The 19384-nt window shown below is 33.1% G+C and overlaps 2 protein-coding genes across 8 annotated transcripts; both read left to right on the top strand.

Annotated features, from left to right (window-relative positions):
• Positions 1 to 247: 247 nt before the first annotated feature.
• LOC105215822 (dehydrodolichyl diphosphate synthase complex subunit Dhdds) lies at positions 248 to 1431 on the top strand. Its single transcript, XM_011189972.3, has 2 exons — positions 248 to 1062; positions 1119 to 1431. The coding sequence occupies exons 1-2, from the start codon at positions 409 to 411 to the stop codon at positions 1365 to 1367; spliced, it is 903 nt and encodes a 300-aa protein (XP_011188274.1). The 5' UTR covers positions 248 to 408; the 3' UTR covers positions 1368 to 1431.
• A 982-nt stretch (positions 1432 to 2413) lies between these two features.
• Positions 2414 to 19188, top strand: LOC105215814 (protein groucho). Of its 7 annotated transcripts, none has more exons than XM_011189958.3 (15): positions 2416 to 2701; positions 4317 to 4919; positions 5078 to 5172; positions 8643 to 8706; positions 8778 to 8822; positions 9293 to 9430; positions 11349 to 11378; positions 13671 to 13865; positions 13939 to 14037; positions 15374 to 15430; positions 15645 to 15827; positions 16058 to 16332; positions 16407 to 17080; positions 18112 to 18311; positions 18382 to 19188. In XM_011189958.3, exons 2-15 carry the CDS (start codon positions 4884 to 4886, stop codon positions 18487 to 18489), a joined length of 2199 nt encoding a protein of 732 aa, XP_011188260.1. In that variant the 5' UTR covers positions 2416 to 2701; positions 4317 to 4883; the 3' UTR covers positions 18490 to 19188. The 7 variants fall into 7 exon arrangements, with proteins under 7 accessions (XP_011188265.1, XP_011188266.1, XP_011188260.1 ...); XM_011189957.3 differs by having other exon boundaries at positions 2416 to 2907; XM_011189959.3 differs by lacking the exon at positions 2416 to 2701 and adding an exon at positions 3009 to 3367.
• Positions 19189 to 19384: the final 196 nt, after the last annotated feature.

The following is a 19384-nucleotide window of genomic DNA, read 5'->3' as shown; positions in this document are numbered from 1 at the left end:
GGTGAAATTGTTGAAAACGTTTGACAGCTTTACAATACGAATGAAAGAGATGGATGCTTATTATACGACTGTGAAATAATTTATATTGTCAAAATAAATGATAATTCTTTTAAATTTTGTAAATCAGATTTTCTTGTTACAATAAAATACTTATTATGCATATAATTTCTGTTACAGATTTTTTATGTTACTTTTAAATCTTAAGCTAAAAAATAAAACACCTCTGTTTTTGCTAAGAAGTCAGCTGATATAGTTGATTGAGTAGGACGATGACATTTCTTCGTCACACGACGGCTTACACAAAGTTTATCAAATATATTTCTTATTATTATTGATAAGTGTTGATAGGACAGCACATTGATAGAGTTGCGGCATAGTGATAGAAATAAAAGGAAAATATTTGAGAAAATGTCGTGGATTTCGGACTATCAGTATGAATGGCACGAAAGACTGGCTATGAAAATTATGAGATCCGGTGGTTATATACCACGCCACATAGCCTTTGTAATGGATGGTAATCGCCGTTATGCAAAATCTCAACATTTGCGCTGCATAGAGGGCCATTCGCATGGTTTTGATAAGATGGCAAAAACCTTACGTTGGTGTTTGGATATTGGAATAAAAGAGGTAACCACTTTTGCATTTAGCATCGAAAACTTCAAAAGATCCGATGACGAAGTGAATGGATTGTTGGATTTGGCGAGAGAAAAATTCAGAGATTTAATAAACGATGAACCCAAATTGAATGAGTATTCTATCCGCATCATGGTAATTGGAAATATAAATTTATTGCCAGAGGATTTACAGAAGTTAATTGCAAAGGCAATGATAATTACAGAGCACAATGATAAACTATTCCTTAATATAGCCTTCTCATACACCTCGCGAGACGAAATTACTCAGTCTGTTGAAACTATTCTGAAACTGGGTGACGAACTAAAACCAGAGGATATCAATGAACGCTTAATTGAAGAATGTCTGTATACAAGACATTCTCCACCTCCTGATTTAATTTTTCGAACATCAGGTGAAACTCGTATAAGCGATTTTATGATGTGGCAGGTAAGCTTAATCATTATTAAAAAGGTTCTAATATAAATATAATTTTTTTTCGATAGCTTTCGACGACGGTTATATATTTCACAAATATTTTATGGCCAGAAATAACGCTTTGGAATTTTTTAAGTGGTATATTTGCATATCAACGGGCAAGTATACGCTTAGAATCTTTTAAACGACAAAAACGATTGGAACATGCACAACAGGCGAAAAACTGTAATTACTACTCTGAACGTATTCAACATTTCTTGCGTACGCTAGATAGTTATAGAAAAAATGTACTATTAAGTTTATCAACAAGCAATTAATTATATGGAAATTGTTTTAGGGTCAAAGTTAAAGGTACGATTAAAGAAATATAATAATTTTAAACTTTGGTGTTTTATGGTGTTTGCTTAACAATTATTTCGAACTTGAAAACATTTGCAAAAAATTGCTCAACATATACCAGCAAATGTTTGCTACGAATCGTTCGCATTATTTTAATTTTTATAAAGGTTATCTAAGATTCAATACAAGCAGGAATTAACGAATGACCAACCCTTGGTGTTATAAAATATGATGAATTCCACTAACATTTTTAATAATTTGACTCATTACATTTTATGGAGAATATTGAATAAAAACTTTATTTTTGGGTTAATTTTTCAGTTGTACATATACAATCTATTACTTTCATATCCGCACTTCAAATCTGCAAAAAAGTGCTGCCAAGCTCCCAAATTAGGAATACAAATTTTAAAATTTTTTCCTGAAGGTTTATTTAGTCCCAGAAAATAAATTTAAACCATTGTAAATTAATTAATAATCTAATAGACCTTATGATATTAAATAATTAATGCATTAATTTTTATTTCCTAAAAATTGGTTTGAGTTGAAAGCATTTCCTAAGTCTTGCTCGATTGTGAAATAGTTTTTTGTTTATTGTTTTTAAATAGTTTTTGGGAAGCAGAATATGTAAAATATATGTATTTTAAAACATAAATTTTAATTGCTAAACTTGCTGAGGTTTAAGTTCGAGCATAATGAAAAATGCCCTTTTGTAGAAATTAATGAATTATGTCTAAGATTTAAGTACATATATATATATATATATTTAATAATTAGGTAAATTTATTTTTATTACTTAAGATGGAAGTTTCAAAAAACGGTTAATTACAAATTATAGGAACTAAGAAAATTAATTATAGGAACTAAGCTAGCGACAACTATCGTGTACATCTTATATAGGTCTCTCCCTCATGCCTATGCAACTAACTGCAAATTATCGTGGCTGCATTTATGCTATTCTTTTTTAACTGATGGGAACAAACGAATACGCTGCTCAAGAAAGCACAAAGTACAAACGAAAAAGTAGCGAGTATGTTCGCAAACGAGTGAGCATTTTCTGAGAGCAACCATTCTGTAGTCAACTTCATTGAGTACCTCGTGTATCTAAATTTACGTTGTTTTGATTCAAATAAAATAATTTATTATATAGTGTTTGCAAATTTCCGACGGTATTTATTCTATGTAAAATCATTGCATAGAATATGGCGTGATATTTAAGAAAAATTTAACAAAGCCTATTTGGGTTAACGGTAGGCGGTTGCTTGTCATATATTTTAATGCGCGAATAATAAAAATAAATACGCATAAAAAGGTGTGTATAATTTTTAAGTTCTTTGCTTTAATGCAAAGTTTAACATGTCAAATGTGTGCACAGTAAAAAAAAAAACAGAAAAGTCTCATATGCGAAAAATATAATTGCAAAAATTACCACGCATAGTACATGCAAAACGCCATTAGTGCCGCTTTTCTAGAGTTGCCAACCAAACGAATTTATATTCATATGAATTGGAACTAAAGGTATAGAATTTAATTGCTTTTCAAATTTGAAGTTGTTTTTTTTTTACTGAAACCTATGTAGAAATTATCGAAGTAAATACCTTTTCTATTTATTGCTCGCTCGCATTAAAACTATTTGTGTTAAAATTTTGTTAAATTTCGACAATACTGTTTGTCAGCGAGTGGCGAGTGAGATTAGCAAATACGTGCAATGGGTCGGTCACTCGGTGTTTTCTGTAATTGTGTGTGTTTGTGCTTGCGGGAACGAAGAATGCGTACAAAATTCACGGCATCAGTGACAGTGAAATAACGAGTAGATGGAAGAATGGAGAAAAATGCACGGAATATTCGACAAATGAATAATTAATTTAACCACTGTTTTGTGAGAAGAAATATTTTTAATACAATTGAAATGAATGTGGAATGAAAAGTGCAGTTGAGTTTATAAAAATGAAAAAACTAATTCGATTTGGCAAAAATGGTATTTTTTAATTGCTTTTGTTTATATCTTTTTTTGTGGATTCATGTTTGTGTGGTCGGGCTCTTTCGGTCGCTTGTTGGTCGATCGTGTCGGTTACGTTTTGGTTATGTCGGTTTTGTACGTAGGGATTTTTTGGTGGTTTGTTCGGTGATATGACAGTGTTGTATTAAAGTAGGGTAGGCGAAATTAATTTATCTTTGTAGAAGCATACATCTGATAAATATGCTCTAATTTGTAATAATTTTTAACATGGATTCGTTACTTTCTGAAATTAATGTTAACAAGGCATTAGTACCTTCATTTAAAATATAATTTATTTTGATATATTTTGCAATAATTAAAAATATGAACGGAGTCTTCGTACATTCTTGCTACGTTTGTTTAGTTTAAAACAAATAATGAAATTGTTTAATTCACATTGCGAAACATGTAAGTCATTTATATCTAAAAGATAATAAATATAAATATATATCGGTATATAAAATGGAATAATTTTTATTAAGAACCGTGTTTCTTAATATAAATGTGAAGGTAATGCAACCCTACTATCGGTTAAGCGTTTTTTTTTTGTTGGTTCGATTGGTTAGTGTATGTGCGGTTTGCGTTTCCGACTGTGGTTGATGGTTTCGTGCGGGTGTATGTGTTTGCTTGTGGTGGCGCTGCCACTCGTTAGCTACGACAATCTGCTCGCTACTCGTCAGTTCCCACCACACGCATAACACCGTCGCGGGCGCCTTGACTGGCTGTGGCTGTGCTACACGGTGGTTATGAGTATGTGGCTTTGTGTGCACAATTCTACGTATCGAAAAGGCGTGTGAAAGAAAATACGGAAAAAACCAACGAGCGAGCGAGCAAAAGTAGAAAAAGTTGTGCAAAATAGTAAAAATTCTTTTAAATATAAAGAAATTGTTGATAAATTAACAAAAATTATTAAATATTGTACTTAAAGGTCCAATGGAGCATAACTAAATCAATTTTATTATAAACTCGCACCATAATACTTGAAAAATATCAATGAAAAAAGTGAGCAAATAAAGATTTCTCAGTAAGGAAGCGCAAGCACCCCATAGTGCAAGAAAGTGTGCAAGACAAGACGGCAAAAGGAAAGAAGAAAGGAAATCGCAGGGTGCTTCAGGGCTAGAAAGCATAAAGCAGTCAATAAGTCCATTTTGTTGGACGATTAGTTTAGTAACGTTCCAACACCTATAATTACATTTACTTTAACAATAAAAACGTTATACGGAATTGGTTGGTTTAAACGTGGAATAAACAAGTGAAGGAGTCTCCGATTCTCCCCATAGTTAATCAACCGCGGTAGTGGTGTAAGGTGTGTGCATCAGGCTTAAAAGTTCCATCTTTTGCTAACACTACAGAAGACAGTAAAATAATATAAAGGACTAGAACACGATTCAAATAAAAAAGGTTATCAAGATTTTATAAGCCTTAATCAGTTTTCGACCACAAAGCCGCGAAAGTAGAGATACACTACCAGCAGTTGTGTGGAGTAGTGCGCAAGATGTATCCTGCACCGGTGCGTCATCCCTCGGCGGGGGTAAGTGTGTCAAAGTGCATCAAAGCACTCGTTATTTATAATTTATAAATTATATATTACCATTATCTAAAACATATAAATTTTGTTTTTTCATGTACCAACTAAAATACACAATTGATACAACGTACCTGATAACTATTAATTTAAACGACAAATAGGGACCACCACCTCAGGGTCCACTAAAATTTACAATCGTTGACACATTAGAACGAATCAAGGAGGAGTTCAACTTTCTGCAGGCACAATATCATACGTAAGTATTTTTAATTGCATGTGCATACTGTACATCTACTACGTCTACAAGTCCATTCCATTTTTTAATTACAACTGATATGCCATTTTTTTTTTGTTTAGTAATAAACACAAGTACCATCGGCACCAAAGTTATCAAAGCATTCACTTAAACTTCAAATATTTCTTCTCTGTTTCTTCATGTACATATATAAACATAGACATAAATTTTATTACTTAATTGGCTTCCCACATAAATATATGGCGAATCATCTAAATTTTAAAATAAATCTTATCTTTATATGTTTATATTTATCCCTTGAGAAATTAAAAAAAAAATATTGAAAGAGTTCTAGATTAATCTTATCATCTAAGCTGAGAATACTGTATAAAAAACTGTCATATTATGATTTTATTTGGACTTCACATGTTTAACTAGTTCCGCAATACTGCCCTTGCATATCTATTCATATAGTTTTTGATGTTAAAGCCATGTCTTATATAATTTATGGAAAGACAATGAATATCGTAATGCAATTTTGATGCGAGTGTCTGCACTTTAAGTATTTCAAATTGTTTAACTTTAATTATTTTTTTGTATTGCAATTTCTCCATAAAAACAAGCATTATTATTATGAATTAAATAATGAACTTCTTTGATTTATCACAGCTTTATTTAATTTTCCATACGTAAATATGTGTGATTGCTCATATTTACTTTCTAAGTTCTTTATGTTAATCCGTATATTTTATAAAACCTATATACAAATGTTCATAATTCAGTGTATTGCTTTATCAATCAGATTCAGTAAAGAACTAAGCTTGCGCTAATTGCATAGTTCTTGAGAAACCAAATGGAGCTCGCGACCGGGTATGAATGCCGGTCATTCCGATCTTACTGTTGTTGGTGTGATGTGTTGTATAGAAAGTTTGTTGGTTTTCACTTCAGTAAAGTTTTATAAGTGATTTATTATGGTGTTGAAATTTATTTGACAATTTAAATTCATATTTTGTGCGTCAAAAATATTGAACTGTCAAAATAGTTGATAGCTACAAATTCCGATCACACTCCCGCCTTTTCTTGCTCAACACTTAATCTTTAGTACATGAAAGCATGAGTAGTATAATATTGTTGTTGGTGAGGATATGGTATGATAAAAAAAAAAATCACTATAAAGCTTTAGATTAACGCTCACGCCTACATATGTGCAATGCATAGCTTAACAGTGGGTCTTGGACGACACATATTAAAAAAAAAATCGCGGAAAAGTATAGTTAATTCACTTAATGAAATTAAAAAAAAAATTATATTAGAATTAAAAATGTCACGGTTGGTGTTTAGTGTGTTGTTTTCAATAGAAACGAAGACCAAACACTTACAAAAAAATAGTATATGCTTAAAAATAATATTAAGAAACGTGGCGGTATTCTCTCAGCATTGTTTCCTAAAACAGTTTGGGATTTTGTGCTACAAATAAAGTAAAAAAGGAACAATTTGATATTGATAGGATACTGAAAAGTATATCCTTTAACTAAAGTGATTATTTTGTTGTTGTAGTAACATTAAAAAAAAGAATTTTTAAGTGTATGATTTCAACCCATCCTCTGGTTAATTAAAAATATTTTTTTTTTACCGCGTTTGCTTTACTGTTTTGTACAACGCCCCCCACTTTTCCCCCTTTCACATTTACTCCTTAATCGCTATATCAAGCACCGAAAAACGTTCACTTCACGCTCTTGCACACGTTGCTCCTCCAAAATAGCACGGCAGTAGCAGTAAGACAAGAACAAGAATAACAAACACAGCAACAACAACTACACTTCACTCCATATTCGACACTCGTGTCATTGTTTTTTTATTGTTGTTGTTGCATTTAGCAGTTGTATGCTCACAAGTAAGTATGTATGTACATATGCACATATTTATTAACTTATATACATTTGTATGTTTGCGTTCTGTGTTTATTTTCTTTTTATGTTTTGGTTTTTGTGTGCGGCCGCTTCACGCGAAGTATAGTCAAACAAAACGAACTCAAAAGCAGGCAGTGAAGCAGACAAGTACGAGGTAGACCAGACCTGACTAATAGACAGTAGCAGTCAGCATCTGAAAACCGGTTCTCCTCGTGTTCTGCTTAACAATTTTTTTTTTCATAATTCTGTTGTTGTTCACACTCGATATTTTGCTCTTGTTGTTAAATACAACAAATGGACGGACAAATATTTGGATGGCTGGAAACCTACATACACACATGTATATGTATTTTCCATGTCGGTATGTCTGTCGGTACATATGCAATGGTTTGGCCAAGTGACTGACATGTTGGATGCCGCTCGTGAGTTCGATTGGTTGGTCTGCTGTTTTAGGATGTGTATAAATGTTTATTAATGTGTACTTTTACGTATGTGTATAAACGTTTCGTATATTTGTGTGTAGGATAAACATCTACCCTACTTGATCGGATCTTTTCTTGAGGTGGTAACCGAATAAGGTTTAGGACTGCTGCTGCGCTACACGCTGTCGATCTTTATTGTTGTAATTTTTTTGTTAATGCATATTTATGTATGCGTATGTGAGTGTAAAGGCGTGCTTTTTTTGCCGTTGCATGCGTTTGCACAAAATCATTATCAGGGGAATTGCGAAGAGGAAATAATATATTGAGCATTTGGCTACAAAAAAGGCGCAAACATGCATGGAGTATGTAATTAAGCCTTAGAATGTTGAAGGTTGTTCCTTAAGTGCCAGCAATATAAAGCTGGGTTTAGACTCAAAAATCACAACACAATTGGAAATCGATCCTGTCACTCAGGTACCAGGCTGTGTAGGAAAGGGATTAAAAAGTATTACTTGTTATTGCCCTAGCATACATATTTATATAATAGTCTAATTGTTATGGTAACCTTAATTGACCAGATGCCTTCGATTAAGTCGATGATTTTCAGAAATCCTTTTAATATAAATGCATATCAATGCCTTACAAAGCGGGACGACCTTTTTGTTAAACCGGCTAATTATTGTCATACTTAAGTTTTCTTTTCTTAATTAAAAGCGGTAATGGTCGGGATTATGTAATTGATTGTCGTATACAATCATTATGTTCGTAGTTCCTTTTGGCAGTTTGGAGCCATTTGGTAATACCAAGTGAAGAAAGCTTCTTCTCCACCTGGTCTTTCCAATGGAGTGGAGGTCTTCCTCGTTCTCGGCCTCCACCAGCGGGTACTGCATTGAACGCTTTCAAAGTAGGAGTGTTTTCGTCCATTCCTACAACTGGACGGGAATGATGAGGGACTTTTAGGTTTTTTTGGTTTTGATTATACCACTTGCTTTGACTAGTTACCGACTAGTTACCGTTGCTTTAATTAATCTTTTGACTCCAATTTGAACGATTTATTTGCTTTACATTGCTTTTGTCGAGTTTATAGGCTTTTGATCTGAGGCTGTTAGCTAAACTTGACATTACATACTAAAACGCTTTTGATTTTCTCTCGTTTCAGATTAAAGCTGGAGTGCGAAAAACTTGCCAATGAAAAAACAGAAATGCAGCGCCATTATGTTATGGTAATTTCCTAGAAACATACATATACCTAATTATTTTTGTTATTAAATATTTTCTTTTTTTCGTTTTGCAGTACTACGAAATGTCATATGGCCTTAATGTTGAAATGCACAAACAGGTAATTTCCTTTTATTTAAATACAAATAAAAAATAAACCAATAACAACAACATAAATACATAAGTACACGACACGTCCTTCACCACTAACAAACAAAGTCGGCGAAGAGGCCAAATTGTCGAATGTATCAAGCAACACACGAGTGCATGAATAGTGCACTCCTGTCGGCGCTTGATATTAAATACACAACTGCACACAAATATTCACAAACAAATGTTTGTTGCAAACGCCTCTTCTACTCGCACACCTACAAACTGTATTTTGCCCTTTTTCCTTCTGACAATTTGTTCTAATTCTTTTTCTATTTACTTTTTTTATTCCAATGTGCGCTTCCGCTTGAAAACAATAACACAAATAACTCAACTGCAACACATACAATGCTGCATGCAACAACGAACGTGATGTGTTTGCGCAACAACCAACGTGTGTTCTTCATATTTTCTTATGCTTGTCTGTTTGTTTGTGTGTAGACGGAAATCGCCAAACGTTTAAATACTTTGATAAATCAGCTGCTACCATTTCTACAAGCCGATCATCAGCAGCAGGTCTTAAATGCAGTGGAGCGTGCGAAACAAGTTACAATGCAAGAGTTAAATCTGATCATCGGGGTAAGTTTTATTTATACTCAATTTCCTTAACTATATTATACAACAAACACATATCATCATTGCTTTCTCGCTTCGAATGTTACTACTACAACAAATAATAAGTATTGTGGTAATTAATAATTTAATTAATATGTAACAGCTTGAAAGTTTTTTGTTATCCTATTGGTCTGAAGTAACATTACCAGTTGAGGTTAAGTAACTAGATCAGCATCATTAAGTAGATAGTCACGAAAATTTGAAAAAAAGTATAATTTCCTATGTTATAGCTGTTTTTGAGGACCCAGTTCCAAAAAAAGGTCATTGTGGTGACAATCATAAGTCCTTGGAGATTGATATAAACTCAATCGGATAAGAAAAATTAGTTTTATAAATTATAATCTTGGGCCTGAATTATTTCAAAAATTAACAAAATGGCCGCCTCAAGTATTTTTTTTTTTAGATTTTCGGAAAAAAATCAAACGTTAATTGGTACTAAAAAAATCGAACATTTTGAAAAAAAAAGCTTCGATCAGGCCTATGATTATTATGTATTCTAAAGCTGTATAAATTTTATTAAAATCTGCCGAGCGGTTTTCGAGTTAAAAAACAGGGTTTTGAGAAAAACGCATTTAAAGTTTCATCTTAGCGTTTTGGAGTGCTCGAGCGCTCTTTGTTATTTGTCTAATAACTCGAAAAGTATTTATCGGATCAACTTCAAATTTTCAGGGAACATTTTTAAGATATTAAACTTAATGAAATCTTGCAAATCCTGACTACCCCTAACCCCTTGGTATATGTCAAAAGATTTTATAAAATTAATGCCTATGGGAGTATTATATAAATAAATAAGAGCTTACTTTGTAGATCTGTTCTATTGAAATATATTTCAAACTCAGAAATGTCAAATTGAGAGATGCTTAAATGGAAACACTTGAGCAGTAATGTATAAAGTTGTCAGAGATCATCAAATGAAAAAATAAATATATTTAAATAAGCGTCAACAAAATATAGGCTAATATGGTAATATTTTTATTATAATAGTATAATTTACGTCGATGAGTGTGTCTTGCACTCTTAAGAGCAATAGTTCTACACCACTTTTTTGAAAAAATAATATAAATTTTTTTTTTTAATTTTTCCATAAAAATGTGTGCATTATTTCAATAGCAACATTTCATAAATATATTTTTGACGAGTTTACTACTTATACTTGACCGGGCCCATTCTGGCCATGTAGATTTACAATGTATATTTAACAGCATTAATACATGTATTATATAATATTAAAATTGCTTTCAAATCATTTAGTATATTTCACATATTCCATTATTGACTCAAACAACTCTCTATTATGCATTAGTACTAAGTTATAAGGCTTTATTTTTCATCTTTATTGCTGGTAAAAATCATATTTTCTGTTGTATGTAATTATAAAAATAATTATAAACATAATTGGTTTGACAGCTGAACAGAGAACATTTTTTTGTTTGCAGCTTTTTTGATGTGTATACATACATATGTATGTATTTTTTCTCTGATATGCCGCAAATAAGTAAAGGCAGCATATAAAATTGTTTCAATTTCTATATTTCGCCGCTAAAAATTGCTTGTATTTTGCAATAAAACAAAATAAAATTATGTATATTATATAAATATATATATATTTTTTTAATACTTCAATCAAATAATTGTTTTTAGATTGCATTAAACATTTTATATATAAAACGTTCATATAGCAAATTTGTTGCAAATTTCTGCGTTATTTGAGTTTACACTTTATTTGTTAAACATATTCTAATACTTTAATTTCTTTTTTCATTTTATTTTATGCTCACTTTCATTAAAAAAAAAAAACAAAATGCAACCAAAAATCGTATAATAAAACAATAATGTATACCCTTCACACACACATCAAATTTCTTGATGTTGCAACGCGCAGCATCAGCATCAGGGAATTCAACAACTTCTAGTAAGTTCCTTTTCCACTTTCTCAATACGTTTATTACTGCTATTTCTCTACCACTAGTTTTATACTTCTAACGTTCAGTTATGTACTTGTTTCGCTTACTTTATTCTATTGTTTTTTTTTTCTAACAATTACAAGTTTATCAATAAAAAAATTAAAATACACACATACATACATGCATAAACGCAATAATTACTACTTGTTTGTTGAGAGCATTTTAAAAACAATAATAATATTGCATATTCATAACGGTTAAAATATTTGTCAGTTGTGCGCATTCATGCCTGTTGGCTTACGTTTATTTCGTGTTCGAAGAGTTGATATATTTAAATATTTACAAATGAAATAAAGCATTAGCACTCATTTGGTGCAAAATTCAATTAGTTATTGTTTGCTTACTATTAAAATGCCTTTTAGTATTCGTTTTTTTTATTTTTGTGTGTCTGTTGTTGTTGCAAGTTTATACGAAATTCGTTAAATAATTGCCGACATAATTGTATAACAAGCATAAAATTTTAGATTGTGTATGTTGAATGCTTATTCTCCTTGTTGTTGTCGCTATTTTGAGATATACTTCCTCTGAGAGTATGCTTCGTTTTTCATGTGAGCGTTTGGTTTAATTCTAGTGTTAGAAGGAATTGGAGTTTATAAATTTCATGAGAACTCTTACAGATTAGATTAAAAAATGCTGAGCTTTAAATAAAAAATTTTGTTAGTTGCTGAAAATAAACCAATGCTGTTTATTCTATATAATTACTATGTATATTTTTTACATTTGTAAAAATATTTAAACATTTTCGTCTTTCTAATAGTATTTTTCTCACGAAGATTAATTTGCTCCTGCCAAGCACAGTTGCACAACGAACAAATCTAAAAATCAAATATAGTTTGACTTTTTGGACCTACTGAGCTTTGCTAAGTGTTTTTTAATGAAAGGTTGCATTAGTTTTTGGTATTGTTATTTTATAATTTTTCCATAAAGAGAGTCATGTGATTTGATCTCAAATTTGCTCTCTAATTTATTTAAATTTTTTTAATGCTTCAATATTCAGCTGTCAAAACAATTATAACAAAAATAATAATAATATTTTGATTTTAAAGAAAATAAATCTAAAATATGGTATTCTTACTGTTATTTGTTCATGTTTCGCTTTAGAGATTTTTATTTTTAATTTTCATTAATTTATGTTATTATTATATAGTATATATTTTTTTCATAACATTTGATTCGCCGCTATAATAGCCTTTTCACACAGGAGCATAATTGATCAATTAAATGGCCTTTGCTTGATTAAAGCGCTGATTTAGATCAATTTACAATATAAAATAAAAATCTAATTTTTCTACATTAATTTTTAATCGAGTTGAAAATATACAACTCTCTGATATAGCATTAATTCCACGCGACGGTAAATGTCGCTGCTGATAATGGCTCAGGTCAATGAGCAATCACCTGTTGAAACTTACCAAACTTCTTATGAAAAGCGAAAACAAACATGTATAACAGCTGATCGATTATCTAGTATCAATTAATAATTAAATTGATCAATTAATTTGGCTGTGCGAAAAGGTTACACTATTATTACTCCGTTTATAAAGTTCCATTTTATTTGAGATTTTAAAACTTAGACTAACCAAAATATGGATAAGAAATAAACAAATTAAATACAATTATTGTTTGAGCACTAATTTAGTTGCGGTTGTCATTCACATAATTAAATCGTGTTTAATTATAGAGAGAGATATATAAATTTATTTTTTATTATTGTCATTACATATTAATTGATTTATTTTTCATGTCTATATTATTGTTTTCTCTTTCTTTCTTAAATAACATATTTCTTTTAAAAATTGTGTACGCATAAATTTTGTGAGGTTAGGTAATGTCAGTTTTGAGTTTCGTAAGTTCAAATTACTCTATTGAAATTCGCCTATGCTTACGAAAAAACGTTATAAAAATTATAATAACATGAAATTTGGTAAAAAAAATTGCCACTCGTTTTCTTGACCATTTAGACCATTGTTTTCTTGTTTGTTGACACATGAAATTTGGTAAAAAAAAATTGCCACTCGTGCTTAGACCATTGTTTTCTTGTTTGTTGACACTTTTTGAATGTGCGTTTTACTAAGTCCTTGTTTAATGCCGTTTTTTTTTTCAATTTCAAACTATTCTATGCTTAACTTGAAAATAAATATTAGCTAAAAAATATCACACAAAAAAATTATAAAATTTTATTGAATAAATAATAATAAATGCCGATACTTTCTTTGTTTCTCTTTCACTTGCATATGCAGCAGCAAATACACGCACAGCAAGTGCCCGGCGGACCACCACAGCCAATGGCCGGTTTGGCACCACTAGCTGGCCCATTTGGTGCTTTGGGTCTGCCACATGCACCACAGGGCCTGCTTAAGGCACCAACAGATCATCATCGACCCGATATCAAACCGACCGGTCTGGATGGGCCAGCTGGCGCAGAAGAGCGTCTCGTAAGTGTGAAATCGTTAAAGTAAACGTGTGCATTTGAACTATTTTATTAAATTGTATTTTTAATCTTTGCAGCGGAATTCAGTGTCCCCAGCTGACCGTGAGAAATATCGCACACGTTCACCATTGGATATTGAAAATGATTCTAAGCGTCGAAAAGAGGAGAAACTACAAGTGAGTATAACGATGAGAAAACGTTGTGTCTTAGAGCAAGCAACATTGTAGTAATTTAACTTTATATTATGTATGAAACAGTAAACTGTTTTACCTAGTTATACATATAATTACTTAGAACAAAATTAAAATAACAAAATTCCACTTCACGCATTTTACTTATCCCTACCTACCACCTACCACCTCCATCACCGCCACCACCAACATCTACCACAACACTATCCTGCTCGCCCAGACAAAGTTTGATTGTTATACATATATATTAAAAGCTTTTACTTTGGCTTTGGTTAAACGACCTGTACTTCTACTTGTGTAATTAGTGTGCTTATATTGGCATTTATTGGAAACTTACAGTTTATACGCTAATCTTGTTGAAAATCATGTACTAAGTAAACGTAATATACAAATATTGACAATAGAAATAAAAAGAATTAATGAAAATAATGTAACATAAATTTACTCATAAATGCTGTACAAAACCAAAAAATATTATTTCAAAAATAACTTGTTGCCAAATCCTATTGTCTTAAAATTATAAAACTCAACTCACCATATTTGGTTTCGCCAAAACAAACAAAGAAAAGAACGATTTAGAAAAGTTACTCGCTTTTAAAACAAACGAGTGTAACAGCAGGACGGCACTGCATTGTGCACGTCTCTTAGTTTAATACCTTTTATATATTTTTAATTAGTTTTCTCGAAACATTTATGATGTAGCTGAATATAGTTTTAATTTTAGTTTGTTTTTGTTTTTGCATAAATGTGTATGTTTTAGCTGCTTTGTAGTGGTAGTAGTGACTTTTATTTTGTAGTTATCATAGAAAAATCCTCTTTCTCTTTCTCTTGTAATACACTGTCCAACAGTAAATGTTTGTTTTGATTTATTTATTTTTTTTGCTTATTTTGCCACTTTGGCTGCACGTGCGGTTTGTAGACAACTGTCATTTGCAATCAAATTATAATTTATTGTTGTTTATTAGTAATTTAATTTTATTCAAATAGTTATTATTTTATACGCAGCTTAAATGGCTCTCCACGCTTTAGTTTAAATGTCAAATTTTTTCGTATTTTTTTTGTAATATCATTTACTATTTAATAGCTGGTACTTGTCAAAATGTTTCGTAAATTTGTTGCTTTTGTTTGACTTTTTCTTTTGTTTTCGCTTTTTCGTTTTTTGTTTGTCTATTTTTTTTTTTATTTTTTGTTTTTGTAGCAAATATTTCTCTTAGTATTTCGTTTTAATTTGGTTTAGTTAAATAAATTTCAAACGTTTACAACAACAAACAAAAAAGGTCGTGCGTTGATAATATTATTTTATTTTTCAAAATTTTTGCAGGACGATGAAGGAGAGAAAAGCGATCAAGATTTAGTCGTAGATGTTGCAAATGAAATGGTGAGTTGAGTTTGTTGAAAACAAAGTACAGCAGTACGATGACAGTAATAAACAAAGAACCTAAATATAAACATATGCACACAGTGTTTCCCCCAATTTGCTGCCTTTCAAAAGCTTCATTATTGCCACATATCTAATATGGTTTTTTTTAGCCTTTTTTTTTAATTGTTTTCGATTGCTTCGTAATAACTATTTGCCTTTGCTTGCTTCACAGGAACCCCACTCGCCACGTCCGAACGGCGAACACATGTCGATGGAAGCGCGCGATCGTGAGAGTCTGAACGGTGAACGGCTCGATAAACCGGGCAGTAGCGGTGTCAAACCGCCTAATGAACGACCACCATCACGTTCCGGTTCCAGTTCGTCGCGCTCAACTCCCAGCCTAAAAACTAAAGATGTAAGTAAACCGAGAAATAATGTATCTAATGTATCATTTATGTGTGTGGGAGGTGCTTAAAATGAAAGCAAAGTAACAATTAGTTTATTTTTGAATATTTTTGTATTAGTTTGTATGAAATTTGTTATACTATAAATTAAAAAAAGATAACCTCAAAATGTGCGCTTAAATTATTCGATAATTTGTTATTTTGCAATGATTTATTTCAAAAAATACTTTTACTTTTGCAGATGGACAAGCCGGGGACACCTGGCGCCAAGGCACGCACTCCCACCCCAAATGCTGCCGCACCAGCTCCGGGCGTAAATCCCAAACAGCTGATGGCACAAGGCGGTCCGCCGCCAGCCGGTTATCCAGCCTCAGCGTATCAGCGACCTGCTGACCCCTATCAGAGGCCACCATCCGATCCGGCATATGGACGACCGCCACCACTACCTTACGATCCGCATGCGCACGTACGAACAAATGGCATTCCACATCCTCAAGCGTTAACCGGTGGAAAGCCGTAAGTTAGAGCAACACGCAGTTTAAAGTATTATTAAATAATAGTAGTAATAATCACCAATATCTATCTTGCAGCGCATATTCGTTCCACATGAACGGCGAAGGTAGTTTACAACCGGTGCCGTTCCCATCAGACGCACTAGTTGGTGTTGGCATACCACGACACGCCCGACAAATTAACACACTATCACATGGCGAAGTAGTGTGCGCTGTTACCATTTCGAATCCCACGAAGTATGTGTACACAGGCGGCAAAGGTTGCGTTAAAGTTTGGGACATCTCACAGCCGAATAATAAGAATCCAGTCAGTCAATTGGACTGCCTGCAACGTGACAACTATATACGCTCCGTGAAATTACTGCCCGACGGGCGTACGTTGATTGTGGGCGGTGAGGCGTCCAATCTATCCATATGGGATTTGGCCAGTCCGACGCCACGCATTAAAGCCGAATTGACATCCGCAGCGCCGGCCTGTTACGCGCTCGCCATTAGTCCGGATTCGAAGGTGTGCTTCTCGTGCTGTAGTGATGGCAACATTGCGGTATGGGATTTGCACAATGAGATATTGGTGCGTCAATTCCAGGGACACACTGACGGCGCCTCATGCATCGACATCAGTCCGGATGGTTCGCGTCTGTGGACCGGTGGACTCGACAATACGGTGCGTTCGTGGGATTTGCGTGAAGGCCGCCAATTGCAGCAGCATGATTTCAGTTCTCAAATCTTCTCTCTGGGCTATTGTCCGACAGGTAAGATCAATCGTACATCATTTTGCTCAATTACTTATTCTTCACAAGAGATAGGATAGAGATAGGTGTATTGAGACTCAGTGCTTTCAGCTGATGCTATTGATGAGTGTGTCCAGGTATTCAGCTCGGCGTTTGGTGCCACTCTTGAAAGCTCTTGTGCTCTGAAAACACGGAAAGGCAAAGAGAAACCTCTTTGTTGGACACCGGAGCTGTCTGAGTTTAGATCTTCAAGCCGAAGGCTTTTCAATAAGCCTCGAAAAAGTGTCCTAAGTGACGACTGGGCTTTATATAAGGCTGCACATGCCATCTATAAGTCTGTCTGGGTGACTGGAAAGCAAATCTATCCCATAAAGGACTGTCAGTTCGACGGCATTTCTTTAGATTAGATTAAGTGTTGTGAAAGGCACTGCGATCTAAAGTCTATTGTGCCCTCTCTTGTTATCATAGACTACCATCCAACCCGTCACGTTAAGAAAACTTTACAGTTTTACAGAGCTGATAGACGCGATACATACCCTTTGGGGATATAGAGACCCCATTGTCCTCTTCCTCGCAATCGCCGGGCAGTCAAGGAGTCTCCGCTGCTAGATCACAGAACCTCCACTGATCCGACGGTAATTCGAGTTAGGAAAGTTTAACTGTATTTACATAATGTTTTCTTGAACAAAAACAATGGGTTCCCATGTCGGTACGTACAACGGAACGGGTAACGTGACTCACCGCTTTATGCTAAAAACAATTTTGAAGAATACTGCCGATATTATAGTTCTTGGTTTATGGCTCTTCCAAAAGTGTTGTAATTGGTGTTGCTATAGTTGTTGTAGTGAGACAAAACATTGTCCAAATAGTTTTGTAGGAATACGGCCGAGTTGGTCCGATAAGTTTCCACAAATCTTTTCATAAATTCCTCTAAGGACGAAATTCTTCTAACAATATCGAAAATGTTCAGCCTTTTTATTGTTTTTGACGTTTACTGATTAATTATTGATTATAATATATTTATTATAATTATATATATTTTTTTCCATCAGGTGAATGGCTCGCTGTGGGTATGGAGAATTCACATGTTGAGGTATTGCACGCATCCAAACCAGACAAATATCAACTGCATCTACACGAAAGCTGTGTGCTCTCGTTACGTTTCGCCACCTGTGGCAAATGGTTCGTCTCCACTGGCAAGGATAATCTATTGAATGCCTGGCGAACACCATACGGTGCAAGCATATTCCAGGTATGTTGTGTGCCGTTTGTTATCAGTTTCACATTCATATTTACTTATATATACCATTTACGAATTGCAGTCGAAAGAAACTTCATCCGTACTTAGCTGCGACATATCAACCGATGACAAATACATTGTGACGGGCTCCGGCGACAAAAAAGCAACGGTTTACGAAGTGATTTACTAATAAGTTCTAATTTGTTTAATTTTGCTATAAACCTATAAGAAGAAGAATGCTAAGTTTTCTTTTGTGCAAAACATTTATATATTACCACACAGCAGCGTTCATACAAAAAACACACACACATATACAAATGGCAAACAACCGGACGAAGAGAATGTTTTGCGAAAAAATATGTAAATTGTATGAGCGCGCAAACGCGAATGTCGTGCCGCCAGGGCAATGAAAACTGATTAGTTCGCTTTGTAGTAGTGGCTTTTGATAGGACTCACGAAAAGTTAAGCAAAACAAAAAAAACGACACAATGTAATGAAAGAGTAAATCGGTAAAGAAACGCGGGTACAGAAAGTTTGGGTTAGGAAGGGTTGATAAATATTCTTATAAACAGACGTACATGGCAAACATGTTTAATGAAAATGAAAGTAAGAAAGGAGAAATGAAACGATAAATAAGAATTAAAATTGGAAATATATAATTATAAATAATAACATAAACAAATTGTAGATTCTAAGTAATTTTAAGTAAAGTTAAAGAGACAAGAAGCAGAAAACATTAAATAATAATTAAAAAAAGAAAAACAAAACACACTAAGCAAAACGCGCAGCAGGAGCAAATGCAAAAACTTATTAAAATATTATAAAACAGAAAAACACAAAAAAAACAACAACAAACTTAACTTAAGCAAACGAAAAAAACAACAATAAATGCATAACTGCAAAACATGTGCAGCACAGTGAAGCAGTTGAAGAAAAAGAAAAAAACGTTTGCTTATTTCTTGATGAACGTGTGCTAGACGATTAAAAACGTGTGAACCATGTGGATGTGGTTGGGGTATACAGCATTTGTTTGTTTGTTCAGCTTGTTGATGACTGACGGCTTGTAAGCAGTTGACAGTTCGCAC

This window comes from Zeugodacus cucurbitae, chromosome 2, assembly GCF_028554725.1.
Source record: "Zeugodacus cucurbitae isolate PBARC_wt_2022May chromosome 2, idZeuCucr1.2, whole genome shotgun sequence".
NCBI lineage: Eukaryota > Metazoa > Arthropoda > Insecta > Diptera > Tephritidae > Zeugodacus > Zeugodacus cucurbitae.
Note: the sequence above shows the minus strand (reverse complement) of the source record. Positions and strands in the feature narration are given on the sequence as shown.

Bases quoted from the DNA above. Each gene is read 5' to 3' on its own strand.
- LOC105215822 (XM_011189972.3), top strand. From the start codon at position 409: ATGTCGTGGATTTCGGACTATCAGTATGAATGGCACGAAAGACTGGCT. The intron at 1,063-1,118 runs GTAAGCTTAATC...TTTTTTCGATAG, and splicing joins GCGATTTTATGATGTGGCAG to CTTTCGACGACGGTTATATA.
- LOC105215814 (XM_011189958.3), top strand. From the start codon at position 4,884: ATGTATCCTGCACCGGTGCGTCATCCCTCGGCGGGG. The intron at 9,431-11,348 runs GTAAGTTTTATT...TGCAACGCGCAG, and splicing joins AGTTAAATCTGATCATCGGG to CATCAGCATCAGGGAATTCA. The intron at 13,866-13,938 runs GTAAGTGTGAAA...TAATCTTTGCAG, and splicing joins CTGGCGCAGAAGAGCGTCTC to CGGAATTCAGTGTCCCCAGC.